The 23,834-nt window shown below is 37.6% G+C and overlaps 2 protein-coding genes across 20 annotated transcripts in view; both read left to right on the forward strand.

Annotated features, from left to right (window-relative positions):
• Positions 1 to 23,834, forward strand: part of NRG1 (neuregulin 1) — a 1,138,183-nt gene that overhangs the window by 1,012,551 nt on the left and 101,798 nt on the right. For 5 of the 19 annotated variants that reach the window (XM_008979290.5, XM_008979281.5, XM_008979289.5 and 2 more), the window contains exon 1: positions 1,630 to 3,163. The exons of the other annotated variants lie outside the window; for them this stretch is intronic. In XM_008979290.5, coding sequence (XP_008977538.1) covers positions 2,497 to 3,163 — 667 coding nt within the window. In that variant the 5' untranslated portion in view covers positions 1,630 to 2,496. Of the gene's footprint in view, positions 1 to 1,629; positions 3,164 to 23,834 lie in introns of those variants that run through there. 19 annotated transcript variants of the gene reach the window in all.
• LOC128929428 (uncharacterized) lies at positions 1,981 to 2,169 on the forward strand. Its single transcript, XM_054243834.2, has one exon. It carries the CDS (start codon positions 1,981 to 1,983, stop codon positions 2,167 to 2,169), a length of 189 nt encoding a protein of 62 aa, XP_054099809.2.

Raw genomic sequence — 23,834 nt, forward strand, 5'->3', positions numbered from 1 at the left:
TGCTAGAATCTTTGTAAGAGAGTTCTCACTGCTTTAAAATCAAATAAACCTAGAAGATAAACACAGGAATTATTTTAAAACACCATTTACTGGTATGTAAATGCAGATGATAGAAAGATGAACTTAAGGATAACTCATGTTGCCTATAAACTTGTCATAGTCATGGTTACAATTATGCAAATTGGTTCAGGCTTTTGTTGTTGTTAGTGATAGTACTGCAAACACAGTTTAAGATGTTAAAACCCTTTAAATCATTTATAATTTTGGACTAATTTCATCTTAAAGGAAGAAGTGAAAATATTCTTATCTCCTGCCATTTACAGCTGAAATGTGCTTCAAAGCAGCGGAGATTGTGCCCTACAAAATATAATGTGCTTAAAGCGGATTTTCCTGGGACTTGAGTTCTAAATTTTACTGCTTCAGGGACTCATATGAGGGCTCCATAGTATAGATTTAGAGAGAGTTTTAAAGACCCCTATTGATATAGGTGAACAAAATGGTTCCTTGGAAACCGTTTAGATGTGCAGTCACAGTAAGTTTGGATTTCAGGTTCAGATGCATATCGTGTGCAGTAACAAGCAGCAAAGCGCTTGGGGAAGCCCGTGGTCTCTATTAAGGACAGTGCATTTCTTCTGGTGCTTTAATGACTGTTGTTTTAAAAGAAAGAAAGAAATCAGCATTGAAACTCTCTGGAAGGTAAAGCTCCTGAAACCTAACCCAGAAGGCATGCTCTCATAGAAAACTCTTCTTAGTACTTGCAGTGAACTGATAGTTGAGGACATGTGGTATGTATTACAGTGCCAGGGAATTCAAACCTCTGCAGTGTGGAGTCACCATGAAAGGCTAATCTAAAAATGAAGTGGTAGCTTTGCTTGCATCATAACTCTGTTACTTACCGGTGCTTTCTATTAGCTTGACATCAGTTAGCTTGACATTATTCTAGTCTGCTTTGGGTGAGACAGAAGAAATGGAAATTCAAAGGGGACCCCAGCAGAGGATATATGGGCTGCCACTCCCTCCCCTAGCACTCCCTCCAGACATACTTAGCATTTCTCCCTGGGCAGGACAAAGTCTTACATAGTCATTGCAAAAAGGGCTAAAGGCAGAGCTGTCCATGGTTAGGAAAAAAAAAATGTTCGAACTGTTGGTTGAAAACCAGGTAATAACAGTCCTCTTAGTGAACAAAACTTATTAGAGGGCTAGGGAAGGAATGCTATCTCTCAGCAGCAGGCAGGAAGAAATTGCTGTTGAAAAGCTTACCTCTCTAGGGAGGAATCAGATATCAGACTTTGCCAAGCCTCAGGTCCAACCCAGAAGGTCCCACCTACAACCCCCACCCCCCTCCCCATCCCAGCTTTGTTAGATTGCTAGCATCGATCGCTGGCTTTTTCTGACCCAACAGTGGGTGAAGGAAAGAGCCTGAAAGCTGGCAAGGTGGGGGTGGAAGAAGACTGGGAACACTTTTGTAGAGAAAGAAAGAAAAAGAGAGGAAAACGGGTGGGGGCCATGGGTACTAGGCTTAACTGATGCCTGCCTGCCTCTCTTTGATTTGATGGCCTTTATTCCTTCTAATTGGATAAAATAGGAAGTCAGTGGCGGTCCTGTGCGGCTGGGTTACTGATTTTACTCAGACCAGCCTGCAGCTCTAGAGTGTGGATAGAGAGTGAAGAGTGGGGGTTGGGAGAGGGGGAGGAAAGAGAGAGGAGAGAGAGGACGGGCTTGGATGAAGAGGAGAGAGAAAGAGAAAGAGACTGAAGCAGAGAAGAGCCGCAGAGGAAGAAAGTGAATGAGCACTCAAGAAGGACAAAGAGGAGTAGCCGGGGGTGGGTGGAGGCAGGGCGGGGAAGGGAGTGACCGCCCCTCCTGGCCGCACTCTTGCCTCCCCAGCCCTCGGTGTTTGCAGTGATGCTCCGAGGGCAGGCACCTGCTGCTCTGTAATGATTCAGCCCCTTTCAGCCGTCGTTGCGTTAACACAACAGGATGCTGTTGCTATTGTCACTGCTGCCTCTCCTGCCGCCGCCGCTGCTGCTGCTGCCGCCGCCGCCGCTGGTCCTCCTCCTGCTCTTACTTCTCCTGCATGACAGTTGTTTTCTTCATCTGAGCAGACACCAGCTTCAGATGCTCGAGGTGAGAAACATGCCTTTCAGTTTGGGCTACTGGTTTACTTAATTCACCAGCGGGCAGCTCCGTCGATCTATTTTGGTCCCTGTCCTCTTGACCAGCCCGGGATGGTTTGGAGAAGCGTTTAAAAGAACTCGAAAAGTGGCTCAGATACAGCAGCTTAGAGAATTTTTAAGATATACTTTGATTTTGTAGTTGCTAGGAGCTTTTCTTCCCCCCTTGCATCTTCCTGAACTCTTCTTGATTTTGATAATGGCCTTGGACTTGGACAGTTTATCGATTTCCCCCTGTAAGATGCTGTATCATTTGGTTGGGGGGGCCTCTGCGTGGTAATGGACCGTGAGAGTGGCCAGGCCTTCTTCTGGAGGTGAGCCGATGGAGATTTATTCCCCAGACATGTCTGAGGTCGCCGCCGAGAGGTCCTCCAGCCCCTCCACTCAGCTGAGCGCAGACCCATCTCTTGATGGGCTTCCGGCAGCAGAAGACATGCCAGAACCCCAGACTGAAGATGGGAGAACCCCTGGACTTGTGGGCCTGGCTGTGCCCTGCTGTGTGTGCCTGGAAGCTGAGCGCCTGAGAGGTTGCCTCAACTCAGAGAAAATCTGCATTGTCCCCATCCTGGCTTGCCTGGTCAGCCTCTGCCTCTGCATCGCCGGCCTCAAGTGGGTATTCGTGGACAAGATCTTTGAGTATGACTCTCCCACTCACCTTGACCCTGGGGGGTTAGGCCAGGACCCTATTATTTCTCTGGACCCAACTGCTGCCTCAGCTGTGTGGGTGTCGTCTGAGGCATACACTTCACCTGTCTCTAGGGCTCAATCTGAAAGTAAGGTTCAAGTTACAGTGCAAATTGACAAGGCTGTTGTCTCCTCTGAGCCGTCAGTGGCATCAACACCGAAGAATCGTATTTTTGCCTTTTCTTTCTTGCCATCCACTGCACCATCCTTCCCTGCACCCACCCGGAACCCTGAGGTGAGAACACCCAAGTCAGCAACTCAGCCACAAACAACAGAAACTAATCTCCAAACTGCTCCTAAACTTTGTAAGTAGAGAGAGAGAGAGAGAGAAGAGATGATGATGATGATGATGATGATGATGATAAATAAAGGAAAGGGGTGGCTTTGAGATCCCAAAAGGTGTTCTCTAGAGGCTGTTTCCCTTTCTTCCTGCATTTTAGTTGTGTTGTTTAAGCAAAGCAGGTGTTTGAGATGCTTGGGATGGCCTTGAAGGGTTGAGTAGAATGATCTTGCAAACTCTGGTTCTGAACCAGTGCTGTAACAGCGGCTGTCTCTAGTCACATTGTTCAGTCTGGTCCCGGCAATGCAAAACTTCAGCATCTGCAAGTCATGCTTGAATATAAGTTAAATTCAATTTATTTCTAACACATTTTAAAATGAAAACATCAGGTCTTCTTTTATGTCTTTTAGAAATGTGATTTTCATACACCAGTGAGTATTATTTTGTGTCTTTCTCTTCCCCATTATAGATTTCCTATCACCTTTACGTTACCCTCTTCTTCACAGCGACCCCAAGCTGCCTGTCTTTCTCTCTTCTTCCTGTTCACTCACCACTTCTCCCTAGTCTCATATCTTAATTGGTTCTTTCTGAGATTACAGCAAGTATTAAGACATTTATGCTGCTCGCCTCTCACTAGCAGGACTGCTGTCCTGCCCAGATTGTACTTTCAGTTAGTGACCACTGATTAGTGGCAGTTTTATTTTGTTTAGGACACAGTAGGATTCTGCATGAAGGATTTTCCCAAATTAGTTTTGTCCTCTATAATCAAATGTTTAAATAGCTTCCTTGGCAATCATTAAAAAGTACAAGATCTGTTAGTGAGGTACATCTTCTTTTTTTCTTTCTTTCTTTTTTTTTTTTAGACATGTGTCATCTTAGGCTGGCAGATTGCAGCGGCCTGGTTTAATAACCTGTGATGTGTAGAGAGCCCACACTCTTAAAAACAATACATTTTTGTTTGCATTGGGTAATTGCAATAGCTTTAGAGTGGAAAGTTGGCAGGAATGAAAGCATGAGTGTTCTAAACATCCATATAGGAGGGAGGAGTTTCTATAGCCTTTTATACATGCTTCTAGTTTATTTTTGTTGTCTCTGCCTCCTATCACTTTTTACCATGATGAATATTTACTTAAAAAAGTACAAGATCAGAAAATTTGTTTCTTAATAACTTGCATGAAAGCTCTTAGAGTTAAAAGAGAGTTGACAATTTCTCTGATGAAATGCCCCTCATGTTTTTCCTCCAGACAATAACGAAGAATAAAGAATACCTTTTCCAGACATCGTGCAGCCTGTTATAGAAATAGAGAAAAACGTGATTTGTGCTTGTGATCCCCAATCATTTCACTTACACAAGATTCAGTGGCAAAGATTTTTTTAAAAAAAGGGGCTTGTTTTCTAGGTGCAGTCAGGGACAAGAACCTCCTTCATGTAGACACTGCTTTGTATCTTTACCAAATCCCTGAAGCATCATTAAAGGTCTGACAGACATCGCTGCCTTTGCTGCCTCTTCCCACCTGGCAAAGTGACCGGGAAATAATACCTAGATGAAATGACAAGCTACTAAAAGCAAGTACAGTTCCTGCAAAGAGAAGTGAAATTCACCAGGAGGACAAGGTTACTTGATCATTTTAAACTTAAGTCTTTAATTGAAACCTGCTTGAACAGGTTTCATTGTCCAGCAAAAGAAAAAAAAAATTCCCTTTGAAAAACACTTGAACTAAATTCTGTAATTTTGTTCTCTGAGGAAATCAGGCAAACAAAGAAACCTCCAGCACATTTTCCTGATCTAAGACCATGTCAGAAAGTATGTTGTGAAGTTTTGAGAGATTATTTTGTAAGGTAAATTTTTCTACTAAGTGTTTTAGTAGATTACTTATTCCACATCAGTTTCTTTTCCCCAAGCCAGGGCATTGATATTGTGGCATTTGCAATAAGTGGGAAAGATTTACTGCTGCCTAAAAGCATCTTTGCGGCCAGTTTGACCAGACGCACAGCTGCAGTGTTTTGAAATGCATCGGAGATAAGCCTAGAGAAGCAGTCTGGAAAGTAGTTTTCTCCTGAAAAGTTAGCAGACAGTTAGTTGGTTGACACTTTACAACCTATAGGGAAACTCTGTTAATTGTTTGGACTAGTCCTTTAAAAAAAATCAAGTCTAGTATCCCCAAAATTGTGAGCCTACTTTTTTTTGGTGGCGGGGGCGGGTGGGGTGGCTGGGAGGAAAGTAGTGTTTGAAAGGGATTGGTTCAGGCAGCTTTGTTTTTAAACACTTGTGAGTGGTGGTTTTTGTTGTTGTTTAAAAAGATTGTAACCATTAATTAATGAAAAGAAACAAAAAAGCTTACAAAGGGATTGCATTTTTCAACTAAGAAAGTATTGTTTAATTACAGAAAGAACTGGCACGTTCCTTTTACCATGCATGTTTTTGACGTAAACTAAGCTGTCGTGGCTTATATTTGAAAATGACATTATCATATGTGAAACATGCTCTTCAGTGATTTTAGGATTTTATTCTCCCTTTTCCATTTTTTTTTTCTGTCTCAGCATATTCAGCGCATTATGCACAGAACTGTAGCCTTCAAGGTCATAGACTGTTGAGGGCTAATTGATTCTTCTTTATCCTGGAGCCTGAGAGAGTAGAAGAGAGACAATCCCAGTAATTGTGTCTGCAGTGTTGCTCCTCAAACCAATCTACTTACTAGTATTAGAGTTTTATTTTATAAATACTAGAATTACTCCCTCACTGACTCTTGTCAAATTATAAAATTCTTTATCTTTATTATAATAAAAGGCAAAATATGACATTTTCAATTGCCTTTCGGTATAGGGGCTATGTCGGATTTTCTAAAATGAGTGTATTTCTTTCATAAAGTAATATAATTTCATATTTTTATGATATTAATCCATAAATTCATGTAGGTCTTAAGAAGTCCAAGGCAGAACTGGAATGAAAATGTATAAGTATATATTTTTTATTCTAAAGTATTTCTAAATATGGCTAATGGTTTCCCACTACCACAATGATTATATTGTCATGACACTAATTAAGTTTTTGCTTTTCAGTGAGTCACATAATACTTGCACCATTCATTTGTTTTCTTTGCCTAGGCTTTACAATTTTTTCTACCCTGACTATTGGGAGATTGCAAACATAGATTATCATAAAAAGAACTGATTAATTGATTAATTAAATCTCAGCCAGGAAACAGTGGACCATCTTGAAAGAAAATGTTTTCTGGATGTGAGATCCTCCCTGCTTGACAACAGATTCTTGGATGCAAGAATGTGTTGGTATTTTCGTCTTGGGCCAACTTTGTTTTGCTTTGTCTTAAGTCTTATTAAGGGGTTGTATGACAAACCATTGTTACCGCAATGAAAATAAGAATCAGTCACCATTTGCAAAAGATCAACATGATGAATTGAATATACCATAGGATTTCTTTCCTTCTGTTTAAAAGTTCCATTCATTTAAATTCGAATGGATCTTTCTTCTAGTTCTTGGTAACTATGTTTGTAGGTATTTCAGAACAGTGATTTCAAATAACTTCTTCCCACTTTAATTGTAGTCATTTACAGCCTAAAATACTAAAAACTGAAAGATACTGAAAGATCTTTGATTGGAACTGAATGCTTTTATAAATTTACCAATGAAGAAACCCAGGCTCAGAAATGCCTACTGAATTCTTTAATTAAAATTTGCTATACTCTGAAAAATGTGGTAAAATCCAAAGTATTAGAAAATAATGTCTCTGTCGCTCAGAATTTACACACACACACACACTCTCTCTCTCTTTCTGTCTCTCTCTCTCACCCTCTCTCTCTCCCTCCCTCCCTCCACTGTTTTCTTCTATCATGGTATCCTTATTGTACAGAGTTGGAGCTAGAGACTAACGTAGCATCTGACTGTGAATGGGGAGGGAAGTACTTTAAATGGGACCACTGTTTAGGTGTGTGTGTAGTGCATGTTATTAAAATTAAATTTTCTTCTTGCCTACATGTTTTGCTCTTATTAAATTTTCAGTCATGGTGGTCTTTTCCCTTATTATTTGATCATCCATACAGTGTTCAAGTTGTTTCTGAAAACAGTATAGGTTGCTTAGGGTGAGTGCTTCCCTAATATAGAAGAGAGGGCTCTATGGCTCACCTCTTTTCTTCATAGCCCATTTTTTTTTCCTCTCTATTCCTTTGTGATATCCAACTCCGTCTTCTTCTCTCTTTTCCTTCCTACCTTCCCAATTGTATATTGAATTTTTCCCATTTTTGTAATTATGCCATTTTAGCTTTATATGTCAGAATTTCATTGCATCCTAAGATATCAAAACAATTTCAACAATCTTTATTTAACCTTTAGCTTTATTTATTGCATTTTAATGCTGAATGGCACTTTTATATATTACAAACATAGAAAAAACAGTCTAGCAAATGACCAGTATACCAGTTTCCTAATGACACAATTAAATCAGATTTTTGCTGCCTTCTTAATCTCTTCCTGCTTGATGCCAGTTTCTCTGTTTTTGGACCTCAGCATTTCTGTACTCCAGAAAATTATGTTCCAAACCATACATCTGTGTTCGTATTCCTTCTCTCTTCCTTTTAACAACTCTTCACAGTATCCTTTTAAAGCATGAAGGAAGAGGTATTTTATAGATTGAAAAACCAAACTATAAAAAGTTATGATGCCCCTGAGAACCAGGAATATAACTTGTCCACAGAGTCCATTGAACGTTCGACTACAACGTAAACTACATTCTGTTTTATGCTCATGTTTCCACTCTTATAACTTTCGCTCTATATCAATGCTTTGTTTTTTTCTATTATTTACTTTTTTTCCCCAATTCAGTGAGTATATGTTAAATGCCTACTCTGTGCCAGGCTCTCTTTTAGACTGGTTATATGGCAGTGGAAAACAGTAGAGTGCCTGCCCTCAAGGAGCTTATCTTCTAGTGGATTTTAAGAATGTGGTTGTATCGTGCAATTTGAGATATGTCTTGCTTTCTCATAATTCAGCATTTATTCTCTTTACCTTCATGTTATTCACCTTTTGCCTTCCACTCCTGTCTTTTCTTAGTATGTTTCTCTTCTCCATCTACCAAATACCGAACACTTGCCCAGCAATGTCCTTTAAGTGACAGCAATCCTATCTCTGCCACCAACAGGCTGAGTAGCCAGGGGTGATTCATGATATGGCACTATTTAATCAAACCTTTGGAGTAGTTAGAACAGTATGATTTGTCTAGCCCTTTAGGAGCATCCTCTTAAGATGAAAAATATATACATAATTCTTCTAGCATATACATAAAGGTTTTAAGATTATTTTCAGATTCTAGAAAGTTGATAGCTGTAAATATTTTTGTTTCTACCTTTTAGTCATATTTTTATGTATTGTTTTGGCTTGCAGAACATCAAGAGTATTAAAATATTCCCAAAGGTTTTTTTTCATTTCACTGTCCAGACAAAGACTAGAATCTGCCATTAAGTTGTTTAGTTCTTAAGCCAAATAAAGACATGAGTTCATATACCATTCACAAGAAGAGTAATTGACTAGCAGTGAGTGAAGTTAATTCTAATCATCTCAAAGCTGGTTGCAATCTTTACTGCAGTAAAGTTAGACCGTCGTGTTAAATCTGTTTCTTCATTTATATGTGATAATAATAATATACATGTCTTGGGGCGGGCAAGGGATTAGATGAGATTTTGGAAAACACCAGGTCCTAGGCCTGAGACATAAGAATTACAAAACCAGCAGCATTTCATCCACTCTGTGTGTGTGTGTGTGAGACCATTCAAAGGGTGTTTCTCAATAACATAATTTAATGTCTTATAATCGTTGAATTTTATATGTTGAAGATTTTTGGATATTATTTGTGTCACTTCCTAATTGAGAAAAGGCAGGTCTGGAAAAGTGAAGTGACTTGCCCAATGTCACTACAACCAATCAGTGGCAGTGCTGAGGTTAAAACTGAAGTCATCCTTACCATTGCCACACTTACTTTTCTTCTCCAAATTGTTTTTAGCATTTATACTCAAGTAGCATATGTTATCCTAATTAAAAAAATTTGGTTTTCCCATTTATCATTTAAAACTAATTAGTAAAACTTTTATCACTCTATAGCAGATGTCTTCCTTAGAGAAGAGAATTTTGGCCAGGCATGGTGGCTTACACCTAAAATCCCAGCACTTTGGGAGACCAAGGCAGGCCTGAGGTCAGCAGTTCAAGACCAGACTGGCCAATATAGTGAAACCCTACTATTTTTGTCTCTACTAAAAATACAAAAATTGCAAGGCTCGATGGCTTACACCTGTAATCCCAGCACTTTGGGAGGCCAAGGTGGGTGGATCACGAGATCAGAAGTTTGAGACCAGCCTGACCAACATGGTGAAACCTTGACTCTACTAAAAATACAAAAATTAGCTGGGTGTGGTGGCACATGCCTGTAATCCCAGGTACTCAGGAGGCTGAGGCAGGAGAACTGCCTGAACCTGGGAGGCGGAGATTGCAGTGAGCCAAGATCGTACCACTACACTGCAGCCTGGGTAACAGAGTAAGACTCCGTCTCAAAAATAATAATAATAAAATAAATATACAAAAATTAGCCAGACATGGTGGCGCATACCTGTAATCCCAGCTACTTAGGAGGCTAAGGCAAAAGAATCAATTGAATCTGAGAGACAGAGATTATAGTGAGCTGACATCGCACCATGGCACTCCAGCCTGGGCGACAGAGTCAGACTCTGTCTCAAAAAAAAAGAAGGAAAAAAAATAGAGAAGAGAATTTTACCTTTATGATGTTGATATGTTAAAGACACCCCTCCAGAGGCTGGACATTCATCTCCCAGCAATATAATATTTGGGAGAATTTTGTAATGATCATAGTTATCCCAACTGAAATGTGCTACATATTTGGGAAGAAATTAGTTTCTTAGTACGGAAAGTATTCAAGCAGTGACACTGTTGAGGGAGATTTATGTTCCTAGAAGATTATTAACTATATTTACTCCTGAAGTAATAGAACTCTGATTCTCTTAGCTTTCGTCTTAGGGTATTTATTAGCTTTGCAGTGGGTAGACTTGAATTTCAATTCTACTGGCCCCTCTTCATGGCCTTTAGCAAGTTAGACCATCGTGTTAAATCTGTTTTCTCATTTATATGTGATAATAATAATATACATGTCCTGGGGCTGTTAGCGGGTTAAATATGAGATTTTGGAAAACACCAAGTCCTAGGCCTGAGACATAAAAAATACAAAACCAGCACCAATTTTCTCCCTCATTCGACTTTTAACTCCCTGCCTCACTTTGTTCTTTTTCTCCTTTGATCTTGGCAGCGGTTTGGTAACAACGTTTAGAGAATGTTTTGGAGTTTTAGGGGAATCTTCTGAAAAACTGAAGTAAGTGAAGAGGTGGTGATACATCATTGCTAAAGTGGAAATTATACTAGAAACTCGAGACCAAATGCCAGCTCTGCTCTTACCTGCTGTGTGACTTCTAGGAAATCATTTCACTTGAGATTTCGTTTTTACATCCAAACAAATGGGGATGTTAATATACAAAACTCTCAAGAGATTGTCATGAAGACAAAAGTGGTTACTCTACCTAAAGAAAACACAGCTTAAAAATATATTCACTTCCTTCTTTGCCCTTTCTATCAGGGTTTATATAGGCATATATTCACCAGTGCTGACATTTCTAGAAATAAATTGTAGGGGGCCTTTACTGATGAATTAATTTGTTATGACTTAAAATGTTATGTAGGACTTTATTAATTTCTTGAGCCCAGTGTCATAAAAAAGTAATTTTTCTCTCATAAAAATTGGTACATAGATTATTTCTTTTTGAGTTACATAGGTTATTACTTTTTGAGTAATGTCCAAAAATCACTGCATGAGGGACTTCGTTATAGGGAAAGTGATAAGGAGTTACTTTTAAGAGAAGAAAAGGCTGCCTAGCATATAAAATTGTGTTGGAAGTACTCTCTTTGGAAAGATTGGGACAATGAAAATAATCCATACAGTTTAGATGTGGTGCCAGGGAAGAACTTGGCTAGAAGTATCATGAATCCTAAGATTATGTTTACCTTACTCTTTTCGTTGTTCTAAACTGGGATCTCCTGATCTCAAGAGATGGGGATTAACATCTATAAGTTGTTTTCAGCCTTTGACAAAAACCATGGAAATAATATACATCAAATAATTTTATATGAGCCAAATCAAATGTAGAATTTTTTTGAGTGTAATACATACATGTGTATCTATATATGTATATATACCTATATATAATTTATACATATAATATTCTAAATAAAGGGGAAAATATTTGACAATGATTAAAATGTTTTTCAATTTGGACAAACAGGTTGTTTATTAATAGGTTCAACAGGGGTGGACAAAAAAAATTCTAACCCTATGCCAAAATTGCTACAGTAAAAGAGAACAGAAAATTGTTTTAGAAGTAGAAAATAATTGGACCTTAAGTATATATTGGATATTTTGTTGCAAGTAACTTAAAATGAAATCTTATTAGCTGGATTATTGGTCACAATCCTACAAAAAGAGAAAAAGCCAGTGCTGTTCTAGATATACACACTTAAGGGATTTTGGTATTTTTGGTATACACCTTCTGATTTTTCTAACAGACATGTATAATTTTTAAGAGTTTGCCATTTACAAAAATGTATAGTAGTTGGTGTAATATATGAATTTTTATTTATTCTTTAAAGTAGAACTAGAAATATGTGAGAACTTCTACGCTTGAATCAGTTTGATTGTTATTAACTCAAGTATAATGCGTTTCCTGCAGAAATTGAACTCTAAATCAATACTGGAGCAATGAGGCAGCCCCTTCTAAGCATAAAATATTTGATAACAATCTAGAGTACATTTTACCTTGGTTTAAGTTTTCTGACTGTACAATGGAAATAAGCTGATGGACCCAATAAACTTTGATGAAATAAAATGGAGAGCTTCCTCAGGTAAAGCATTTACAATTTTTCATCAGAAACATGGGACTTGACTTACTGTGATTTTCAGTGATACACACTTAGTGTTTGAGTTGCATTTTATAACGTGGTGGTCTCTTAGGCAAAGGAGAAATTCATGAATCCACTTTGAAGCCAGAGTTAGTACACAATTTAATATGTGTGTAATTATCAAATGTACATCTTACTGTATAAGCTCATGATTTAAAATTAAACTAAATGTGCATATATGCATATACATTTGGAAGAAAGTTGAGAGCAACACTGAAGACAGTGATAATTACTATTAGAAAAAAACTTAATTTGTAGGCAAGCAGAAGACCCTATATCTGTCAGTTCCTAACTGTGTTACCTGTGTTGGTATATACCGTTAAATAATTTTATTTCTCCCATTTGTCTTCCTTTTCCCTCTCTTTATTTCTTTTGTACTTGCCATTCAAAGTTACTCTTGTCTTTCCTCTTATTTCATTCTGCATCTATTCCTTATTCTCACTGCACATGACTCCACACTTCTCTCTCCCACCCTGCTCTGAAGCCAGTGTCCTAAAGCATCCGAGGTTATGGAGCGAATGGCCCAGAGCTGTGGTTTCTCACTGGATGGGTAGGGGGAGAAGGTGAGTGAGACCTTAACCACAGTCTTGACCACGATTAGCCTGATGACTTTCAGTGTTGCCCCTTCCTTTGCTAAGTAGCAGGAAGTATTTGTTTTATGAAATATGTTGGTGTCACAGCAATAAAAGCTCCATAAATAAATGGAATGATCTAAGGACAGTAGAATTGAACTCTTGTTAGCATTTGTTTGCAATCCCTTGGTAGAGCTTCCTGGGTCATAATTGCTTGCTCTTCTGGGAGCAAAAGGAATCAGTAACCATTGATTGTTACATGATGCTAAGTGTTGCCTACAAAGCAACTCTTAAGAATGATTAGTGGCAGAGTTCAGGGTTACTACTCTGATCTCTTTTCACTATAATCTTTGAAGCAAGCTTAATTTCAGTTTTTCCCATCAAGCTACTCCTATGATTCTTCAAAAGGAAGAGAAAAAACAATGTCAGGTAATCTGTAAAGGCTTCAGCTGACATTAAAAACAAACAAAAATTATATAAAAGAACTGCTTTGATTTTTAAAAATCTTTTTACTTCCATGATAACAGGGAGACACCTAAATTAACCTCTGTCCAGTAACTTTAGTCTTGCATGAATATGATCCCTATAATCTTAATTGATCTGAACTATGGAACCTGTGATACACACAGTCAGTGACTTATGTAGCCCCTGCCTATTTAGTAAACTAAACATGTAATCAGTGGGATCAGTGCAAGGATTCTCAAAATCTCTGCCAAATTTATTCTTCAAGATTGCTGAGTTTTCTGAATAGCTGATGATTTGTCACCTTGAAACTTCTTTATCATTTTTAGATTAAAATCTTTTAATAATTTATAATACTAGTCATTAACTGTCATTTTTAGGAGATTTATTGAATATAGAATCTTCATAATGTGAATACTGTGATGTCTTCAGGACATAGTTGGGTTATGTTACAACTTTGTTGAATCCTGTTCTTTCATTGAGATCTATTGAGATCTATACTAGGGATTCTAGCCCTTTTACTAAATAACCCAGAACTACGTGTATTTTAAATGTATATTGGGTTTTTTCATAATCAAAATTAGAATTACAGAGTGTTAAGGCACCTTAGAGACACTTTGAACCAAATCCCTTATTTTAGCACAAAGAAACAAGCCCAAAGATGTTAACTTTCTTGCCAGAGACCATATAGAGCCAGAAAATGTTGATATTTTCATCTCTTCTAGGCTTTCAGCTACCAGCTCATTTTGCAATCAGCATATATTAATTAAAACTTTTTTCTAAACTTCTGATTTACAGTTCTGGTCTCCTGCGGGGTTTATAAAGCAAATTTTAATCAGGTTAAACATTTATAGTAAACATTTATATAAAGGATAAAATCTCTCTGAGTGAGATTCTCTCCTTGAGGAAATGCATACATTTTGGTGACATGTTTTGGTGACATATTTTGCTTATATGTCAAACCTGCTCTGTTCTGGATCAACAGACTTCAAGGATGAGAGGCAAATGACAAATGAACAGGAAGAGTAACTACTTGGTTCTGGTGGTCCTTGGATTTAGAAGGCAGATTTAGAGGAGCTGAGTTTAATTCCCAGATGTTTTATTTGTTCATTTGTTCCACCTTTCATAATATGTAGAATGGCAATAATAAATCTCTCTTTATTTTTTATTTTTTCTGAGACCGAGTCTCACTCTGTCACCTAGGATGGCGTGCAGTGGCATCACGATCTCAGCTCACTGCAACCTCTCCTTCATGGGTTCAACCATTCTCCTGCCTCAGCCTCCCCAGTGCTGGGACTACAGATGTGCGCCATCATGCCTGGTTAATTTTTTTGTGTTTTTAATAGAGACAGGGTTTCAACCATGTTGGCCAGGCTGGTCTTGAACTCCTGATCTCAGATGATCTGCCCTCCTCAGCCTCCCAGTGTGCTGGGATTACAGCCATGAGCCATCATGCCCGGCCAGTTATAAATCTTTAGACCTTGATCATGCACCTAATAGGAAATTGTTTTTTGAACACATGAGAACTATTAAATTAGTCAATGGGCTTCATTGGATCTGTTTTGAAATTTATTGTGAAATCTTATGATTTATAAAGCAAAACTTACTTTTAGTTTATTTCTTGAGAACACCATACCACCAATATTTACAAAGCACATATCTCATAAAGTCTTTTATGATATTGAAGACCCTTCTGCAGCAGAACCCAAACTTCCTATCTTGCCTAACTCCAGCTGTCTTCCCAATCTTCATCCCTATGGACCATGTTTTAGCCAACTAGAACTTGACCCTGAATATTATTTTTTCTCTTTCATTTTTTTTTCTCATTCTGTTTTTTCTACTATTAACATGCTCTCCAAACAATCTCTCTTCTCCCAAATTCTACTTTGGCCTCAAGACTCGCCTCTCCAAATTATATGATGGGACCCCTCTTCTTGTGGGCCTCCTTCAACCCCCCATAGTCTATTGCTTGTTCTTTATCACATTTAGATTTATATGTTTTATCTGGATAGTTGCTTATTTCTCATACTAGACTGACTAAGGACCAGAGCTACAGCTAACTAATTTTTGTGCCCTGTATAATGCCAAACAGTGTATAGATTGAGCATCCCAAATATGAAAATTTGAAATCTGAAATGCTCCAAAAATCCAAAACTCTTTGAGTACTACCATGATGTTCAATGGAAATGCTCATTGGAGCATTTTAGATTTTGGATTTTCAGATTGAAGATGCTCAGTGGTAACTGCAGTGCAAACATTCCAAAATCCAAAACACTTCTGGCCCCAAGCCTTTTGGATAAGGGATATTCAACCTGTATTTTATGTGAAGTAGGTATCTCATTTGTATATTTATGAAATAAAAGTTACACTGGGGATAACTTGCTTATGGGAGTGGAGGAGGAAGAAAATAGTCTGAAACCATGTCTTAAATCACTGCCTATTTTAATATGGAAGAATTCAGTATAGACTTTAGACATTACAAACTGTTGAGACATGATTTTGGACATTTTAACATATAATTTGCAAAGCCTGATATGATGTAAAAAATTCACATTGTGGAGTTAAAGAGATTTCAGGCTGCAAAGAATGTTATTTCTTGGTAGCATGGTAATTAAGAGCACACACTTTGGAATCAGGTTGTCTGTCTTAAAGTGCCAGCCCTGTCTCCGGCTGTGTTATGGTATGCATGCTATGTACTCTCTGTGCCCTGATTTCCTCATCTGTGAAATGGTGGCAATAACTGTACTTTTCTCATAGGCTTTTTGTGAGGATCAAATTAGTTCGTGTTCATAAAGTGTTTGGAATAGTCTCTGGCTTCAGCGCTTTGTAAACATGAGCTATCATTACTAGGCAGTTTTAACAATTAAAGTGCATTTCCTTAGATTTCAAGTTTGATAGCTTGTGATTACAGTAACAGGCTTCAAGAAAGGGTCAGGAATTCCAAGTTACCTACTGACAAAGCTATGTATGTGCTACTATTTATTTTGGTTTGGTTTGTTCATGTGGTTTTTCCTCTGCGTGATTTATTTGTTACCATCATACCTGTATTGTTCTCAGGATTTAGAAGAACAGAAAAGGATAATCATCAATCTATCTGTCAGTCAGAAATAGAGCAACATGGATGGTTTGAGTCAAAAAGCTTCCCTCTCTGGCAAAATGCCATCTATTGACATTGACATGGACAATCATATGTGTGTTTATTGCTGTAAGTCCTTATTCTGTCATAAAATGTTGGACAAGTCTACAAACAGAAAAATAACTTCTCTTAGTCGTTGAAGAACCATTGCAGAGGCTTTGAATTTCACAATGCAATCATTTTACCAAGACAGAAATCTACTCATTATCCAGATGCACTCAATAAATTAATGTGATGATGGGTGCTGTCAATGATGAGATAACAGTGATTTGGAAGTATCTTAATGTTATTAAACAAGATCATAGAAGAGCCTTAACTGTTTAAAAACAAAGGGATCTTGTAGATAACCTAATCAAAATATTTTACATTACTTAAGATCAGAATTGGGAAATACCTGGACCTTGAAGGCATACAGTTAGTAAGAAACATGGGCTCGTCTAAAAAGCAGGGATACCACTTCATTTACAGCTTTTTTTTTTAATATCCCATGCTGCTTCTTCTAAATTAGGTAATTCTTTAATGATGGAAGACTTTATTTTTTTCTGTTATTCTGTATTCTTTATCGAATGCCTGCTCAACAGAGAGGAATTTACCTCTAAAAGGAGAAACAAATATAAGAACAGTAAACAAAGAAATTGTGCTTTTTTAGCAGGTGCTACATCTTATGGGGAAATAACAAGTGTGAGGAGGTCAGGGTACTGAGGGAGGAGCATAATTATTTAAAGTACATTAAAAGGTACAAACATACAGTCTGAAAGAAGAAATAACACCTAGTGTTTGATAGATTCGTAGGGTGACCAAGTTTCCAAGAGTCTATTGCATGTTTCAAAACAGTTACAAGAAAATAATTTGAATATCCTAGCATAAAGGAAAAACAGATGTTTAAGATGATGCATACCCCAATTATGCTGATTTGATCTTTATAAATTATAAGAATGTATTAAATTATCACATGTACACCCATATCAATACGAAATAAAATTTTTTAAATGCCCTTAAGAAATACATAAATAGAATGGTCTGGAAAGACTTCATTGAGAAGGTAACAGCTGATGAAAGACTTGAACAAATTAATGGAGTTAATCATGTGGCCATGTGGACGAATGTTCCAGACTCAGGGGAAAGGCCTTAATGCCCAGGCAGAAGGCCGGTGTGGCTTAAGTGTAGCATGGGAGGCAGGGGCTAATTAGGAGATTAGATCAGAGAGGTGATGAAGGCCTGATCAGGGAAGACCTGCAAGGCCATTGTAAGAATGATGGCTTTCCCACAAAGAGAGATGAGGAATGATTGCAGAGTTTTGAGTGGCCATGGGACTTGATATGCCTTAGGGTTTAAAGGCACAGCCTGCTGTGTTGAGAATAGCTTGTGGAGAAGGAACCCAAGATCCCGGTGGAAATAGTCAGACCACTGAGGAGACTGTTGCTGTAATCCAGGCACGTTTATAGGAGTTGTAAGAGTGGGTGTAAGACCTTGTTGGATTATTCGATTCTGGATATATTTTGAGGATAGAGTTAGAATGAGGTAATGATTAATTGAATATGGGATTTGAGTGAGAAGAATCAAGGCTGATTTCAGACTAAGTTGAAAGGCTGCGGTTATCACCAACTGAGATGGAGATGATCTGAAGATCATTTTGCTCAGTCTCTCAATGCATAGATGCCAAATAAATCAGGTTCTTATCAAAATTAGAACCTTGGACATTATCTTCTCATAAAAATAAAGCAAATATGCCTGAAAGCCCACTGTAAATCAGTACAGGGATGTGTGACCGGAGATCCTTATAAATACAAAAGAAAAATTGCAGTGAAATTGAGGATGTCTGCCTAGACAGCTCTGTAACACTATCCACAACACGTGATGATGGAATTAAGTCCCAGGGGGATGTAGAATAGGCTTCCAACACACTACTTTATAATTCCTATTTTATGGTTTCTTTTTAATTTAACTTGTTCAACATTCAAACCTGGTTCGAGTTGTTCACTTTGTCTAAAACATATTGCCCCATCCTTCTCAGTTCATTTTTAGTTATCTTTTAAACTTTATTTCAGAAATCTACTCATCTTAGAAATGTGTCCTTCCTCTAGTCTTTTACAGGATCCAGTATTTTTCACCCATTTCCCATGGACTCTGCTGACATTCATCCATTTCCCATGGACTCTGCTGACATTCATGTATTCCTCAAGGTCAAGCATTTCTTTTATCTTGTACAGGTGCTCCACATAGCACCATGTATAATATAAGCTCTAAGACTTTGAAGTACTTGCATGCCCCGGTAGAGGATTTCTCCTTTCTCTATTAAGTTGTCAGTTTTCTGTATTTATGATGAAAATAGACAGTAAAAGTATTAGTAAATGCATATTTTACTTCTCAAATGACTTACCAAGTTGCCAAGTGACAACTACTTTTTGTTTCACAGATTAACTCTTATTCACTTTCTGGAAAGTAAAAAGCAGCAAAATGGAACTTATCAAGAGAGGAGAAACAGGAAAAGTTCTAGATGATCTACTTCATTTTTCTTATATTCTAGTACTCCACTCAGGGTGCAGCCTCCTGTTGCTGAAGTGATGGTCACATATTCCTACAAATACTGAGTTCTCAGTTCAGCCTATACCTGTAGTCTCTTTACATCCCTGCCCTGTTTCCTAAATTTTACCCACTATGCAAAGTCTTGATCAGATTCCACTTTTCTTTAGAGACATTTCCTATACACTGTTGTTATCATTAAACTTTTCTCCTTAGTCCTTATTCCAGCAGTTTGAATCATCTTTAATACTCATGTGTATATTTAAATATCCATCCTCCTACACAGGTGTTTGATTTGGTCATGTGTGTTTTATATTATGAGATAGGCTGCAAGTCTCATCTTTGCTTTTATTTACCTCTCTATACATAGGAAAACATATCAAGCACTTGTTTTCTACAAGGCCTTGGGTTCACTGTAGTAGAAGTAAGAGACAGAAAAAACTAGTTTCTGTTTTCCAAGAGCTTGGTTTCATCAAAGACACAAAACACTTGCCATTAACTAAAGTAGTATATGAGATGTACAAAGAATAAATGCTTAAGTGTGAGGTTAAAAAAAAAAAACAACCTAAGAAGGAATAAGGCTAAGAAGGAATAGAATCAGAGCCCTCTTCATATTACATGGATAGTTAAGGTGGGCGTTGAGAGTAACATATGGTTCTGATGGGTGTGGTTATTTCAGGTGGGAGTAAAGGCCAAATGAAAACAGATATGTTAAGTGCATAGTAAGTTGGCCAGTTGAGTCAGTATGAAGGAATTTGCTGATAATGAACATTTATTAAGCATGTATTGTATGCTCAGTGCTTTGCAGGTATTGTCTAATCCTCACACACACAAAAATGTTTCTTTTTGGAAAGAAACTGATGGTATAGACATGATGATGAAGATGAAGATGATGATGATAGGGATAATCTGAATGGTGCAGGAGGAAATGGGATGTCACACACGAGTCTAAGGCAAGCTGTCAAAAAGGAATACCTCTGAACTAATTGAATGTGAAGAAAGAAGGAAATGATTCCATACACATTAGTAATTTAGTGGTTGTTAGATTAATGACTCTCTGAATGACAACCTCATGCATTTATTCAACATGTATTTATTGGGTTCTCCTAAGTCTTTATGTATTTATTAACATGCAGAATCGGTAGATTTATGACTGGAAGTGACTTGTGCCCCAGTTTCCAGAAAACGTTCATTACTTCTTCCTGATGAAGCTGCTCAGTTAAACAATACTAAGTGTTCTTCCCCTGATGTTATACAAAAATTAAAACTGATAGAATACAGAACTTAAAGACATTTTTACTTCACTTTTTGACATTATTCGTTGTTTGTTGCTGATGAATGAAACCTCTTTTCAAGTGTATGTTCCCTTTAATAGGCACCAGTAATTTATGTACTAAGGTTTATTTCTGTATGGAAATTACAAATAGAATTTCATACTGAGTTTATATTTAGCCTGTTCTAGTACATAATCTCTGCATAGCGTATCCATGGCATCCTACTTAATATTACAGATTATTTTATGTTAATACTACTGCATGTGAATTCTCAAGCTTTTAATTGTACAGTTATTACAAAAAGAAGGTAAAAATATTACCCCTAGAAAATTGTTGCTGTTAATTTTTTTTCCTGTTTATTCATGGAATAGTCAAAGATGCGCTGTATGTTCATTACATTCCACAAGTTAGTCCATTTAGTTTGTTGAAAATATTAATTCTGAAGTCCAGCAGTTAATATAAGATTTTGGCAGGCTATTAATAATGGCATACTCAATTTGTAGCTCTTTCATCCATGTAATTTTGGTGATATATGTACTATATTTCAGGGAAAGGAATATTCAAGATTAAAGAGGCAATCAGTATATTGGCACTTATTTTCAGTTTGTCAAGCTGCTAAATGAAAGGGTGCAATTTCTACTTGTACAATTTCCCCTTGTGCTGTTCAAAAATAAGCTGTTGATATAGGAGGTGTATCAAGCATACGTGGTTGCTGATGTAAATAATTAACATTAAAAACATTTTCTTGTTAGTTGTGTATTTAAAGCAATGACACTTAATATCAACAAGTCATTTTTAGAATCTAAATTTTAAAAGTAATGAAAATACTTCTAGTGATTAAAACAATGTATAGAAAGAAAAAAACTTTAGTAAGTTATTTTAATATGATTCAAAGATGCATTCCTATAATAATTAAAACTCATTCCATATTCAACAATTTCAATTTCCATTACTTTTTACTGCTACCTGATCTTGTGTTCTTGAAGGACACTTTTTTAATGAGCAATTCTTTTGCATTTGCACCCAAATTTCTTAATGTCCAAAACAATAGTTTAAAGAGAAGGCTACATTTTTCCATTTTGGCCTAGAAATTAGAATTTTGTTCTGCTTACTTCTCCTTTAAGCATAATGAATATATAAACTTGTGGATGCTCCTTTGCAGTGAGACTTTAGAATTACGTTTTCAGATGAATGTGGGCAGAAATCAGAAACCTAATTGTGCTTTAGCACTTTCGACCCTGCCCTATAAGGCCCTAGTTATAGGAGAAGAAACGGACCTCACCAATAACTTAAGCGAAAAAATCCTTCTGGAAACTTTTTCTAGGAAAGGATTCAATTTAGGTCCATTGAATTTTGCCTTTTGTTTTCAAACTTGCAAATAGAAACAGCATTTTAATACTTTTTCAAGAGGAAAAAAAAAAGAGGGTGGTTCCCTGTCCCTATTGTGTCACTTGCAATTTGTCTGAAACTGATTTCATTCAGGAGATGCCCTGAAATCAGCATGCAAATTCTAAGTGGCTGTTGTTCAGTCTGTATTTTATTCACGGTGGTAAAATGTGGATACCATGAAATTTGCTATCTTAACCATTGTTAGGTGTACAGTTTGGTTGTCAGGTATGTTCACGTTGTTGTGAGAAAGAGCTCCAGAATTTGTCATCCTGCAAATCCGAAACTCCTTACCCACTGAACAATACCTGCTGGTTTTTCCTACCTCCAGTCCCTGGCCAGCCACCTTTCAACTTTATGTTTCTATGAAACCTCATAAAAGTGGAATCATGCATTATTTGTCTTGTGTGACTGGCTTATTTCACTTAGCACAGTGCCCTCAAAGTTCGCGTATGTTGCAACATGCATCAGAATGCCCTTCATTTTTAAGACTAAATAATGTTCCATTATATGTACAGTCATATGTCACTTAATGACGAGGATATGTTCTGAGAAATGTATCATTAGGCCATTTCATCATTGTACTATCATAGAGTGAACTTACACAAGCTTTGATGATATAGCCAACCACACACCTAGGCTAATTGATAGAACCTTTTGCTCCTAGGCTATAAACTGTACAAATATGATACTGCACCAGGTAGTATAGGCAATCATAACACAATAGTAAATATTTATACATGTAAACAGGTCTAAACATAGAAAAGGTACAGTAAAAATACAGTGTTCTAATCTTTTTTTTTTTTTTTTTTGAGACTGAGTTTCGCTCTTGTTACCCAGGCTGGAGTGCAATGGTGCGATCTCGGCTCACCGCAACCTCCGCCTCCTGGGTTCAGGCAATTCTCCTGCCTCAGCCTCCCAAGTAGCTGGGATTATAGGCACGCGCCACCATGCCCAGCTAATGTTTTGTATTTTTAGTAGAGACGGGGTTTCACCATGTTGACCAGGATGGTCTCGATGTCTTGACCTCGTGATCCACCTGCCTCGGCCTCCCAAAGTTCTGGGAGCAGTGTTGTAATCTTATGAGAGTACTGTCCTATATGCAGTTTGGTATATACCACACTTTATCTCTTCTTGCATCAGAGAACACTTGGGTTACTTCCATCTCTTAATAGGTAATCAATACTGATACGAACATGGGTATAACATTCTAATTATGTTTTGTTCATCCGTGGTGGGTATGAAAGTTAAATCAATGGAACCATTTTTTTTAGTGAATTTAGTCAAATTTGTGAAAAACAAGAATTTCTATGGAAACATACTGATAAACATACTTTTCTTATTATGTATTAAAAAGGCCTTTAGGGAAAACTCTGCTTCTAATAGTACTGTGGGTTTCTGAAGATGCTGTAAGTGCTTGCTAGAAAGATGTTTTTATCTAGAGAGCTAGAGTAGGGACTTAGAGTTCACTTGTTTCTTCTTCTCTTTTTTCAATCATTTATAAGGTCTCTCATTTTGACTCATTAGAACTGGCTGATTGACTTTGATTACTGACACGCCCAAACTATTTGAAACCAGGTATTAGTTCAAAAATACAGTTGCCTCTTTGAATTATTTATAAAAAGGGTCTCATTGCATTTTTCCTTAGATACTGATGATGACAAAGGGGAAGAAGGGATCATTGTGCCGCTCTTTTAAAATATGGGATCTTGGCTAGGCACGGTGACTCACACCTGTAATTCCAGTACTTTGGGAAGCTGAGGCAGGCAGGTCACCTGAGGTCAGGAGTTCGAGACCAGCCTGTCTAACATGGTGAAACCCTGTATCTACTAAAGATACAAAAATTAGCCAGGTGTAATGGTGAGTGCCTGTAATCCCAGCTACTCAGGAGGCCGAGGCAGGAGAATCCCTTGAACCTGGGAGGCGGAGGTTGTAGTGACCCAAGATCGCGCAACTGCACTCCAGCCTGGGTGACAGAGTGAGATACCATCTCAAAAAAAAAAAAGGCGGGGGGGCTGGGCATAGTGGCATATGCCTGTAACCCCAGCTACCCAGGAGTCTGAGGCAGGCGAATCACTTGAACCTGGGAGGTGGAGGTTGCAGTGAGCCGAGATTGCGCCATTGCACCGCAGCCTGGGCAATAAGAGCAAAATTTCATCTCAAATAAATAATACTAAATAAAATAAAATTTAATTTAATTTAAAAATGTGGTTTCCTGGTTAAAAGTCCCTGTCCACATCCCCCTTTTTCAACTATTTAATCCCCTGCAAGGTCCTAGCCAGGATTTCCTGGTAAGAGTTATTCTCTTCTGCATTGTCAAT

This window comes from Callithrix jacchus, chromosome 13 (assembly GCF_049354715.1).
Source record: "Callithrix jacchus isolate 240 chromosome 13, calJac240_pri, whole genome shotgun sequence".
Classification (NCBI taxonomy): Eukaryota; Metazoa; Chordata; class Mammalia; order Primates; family Cebidae; genus Callithrix; species Callithrix jacchus.

What these genes read in the sequence shown, in the direction of transcription:
- LOC128929428 (XM_054243834.2), top strand. Translation starts at nt 1,981, where the DNA reads ATGCTGTTGCTATTGTCACTGCTGCCTCTCCTGCCGCCGCCGCTGCTG.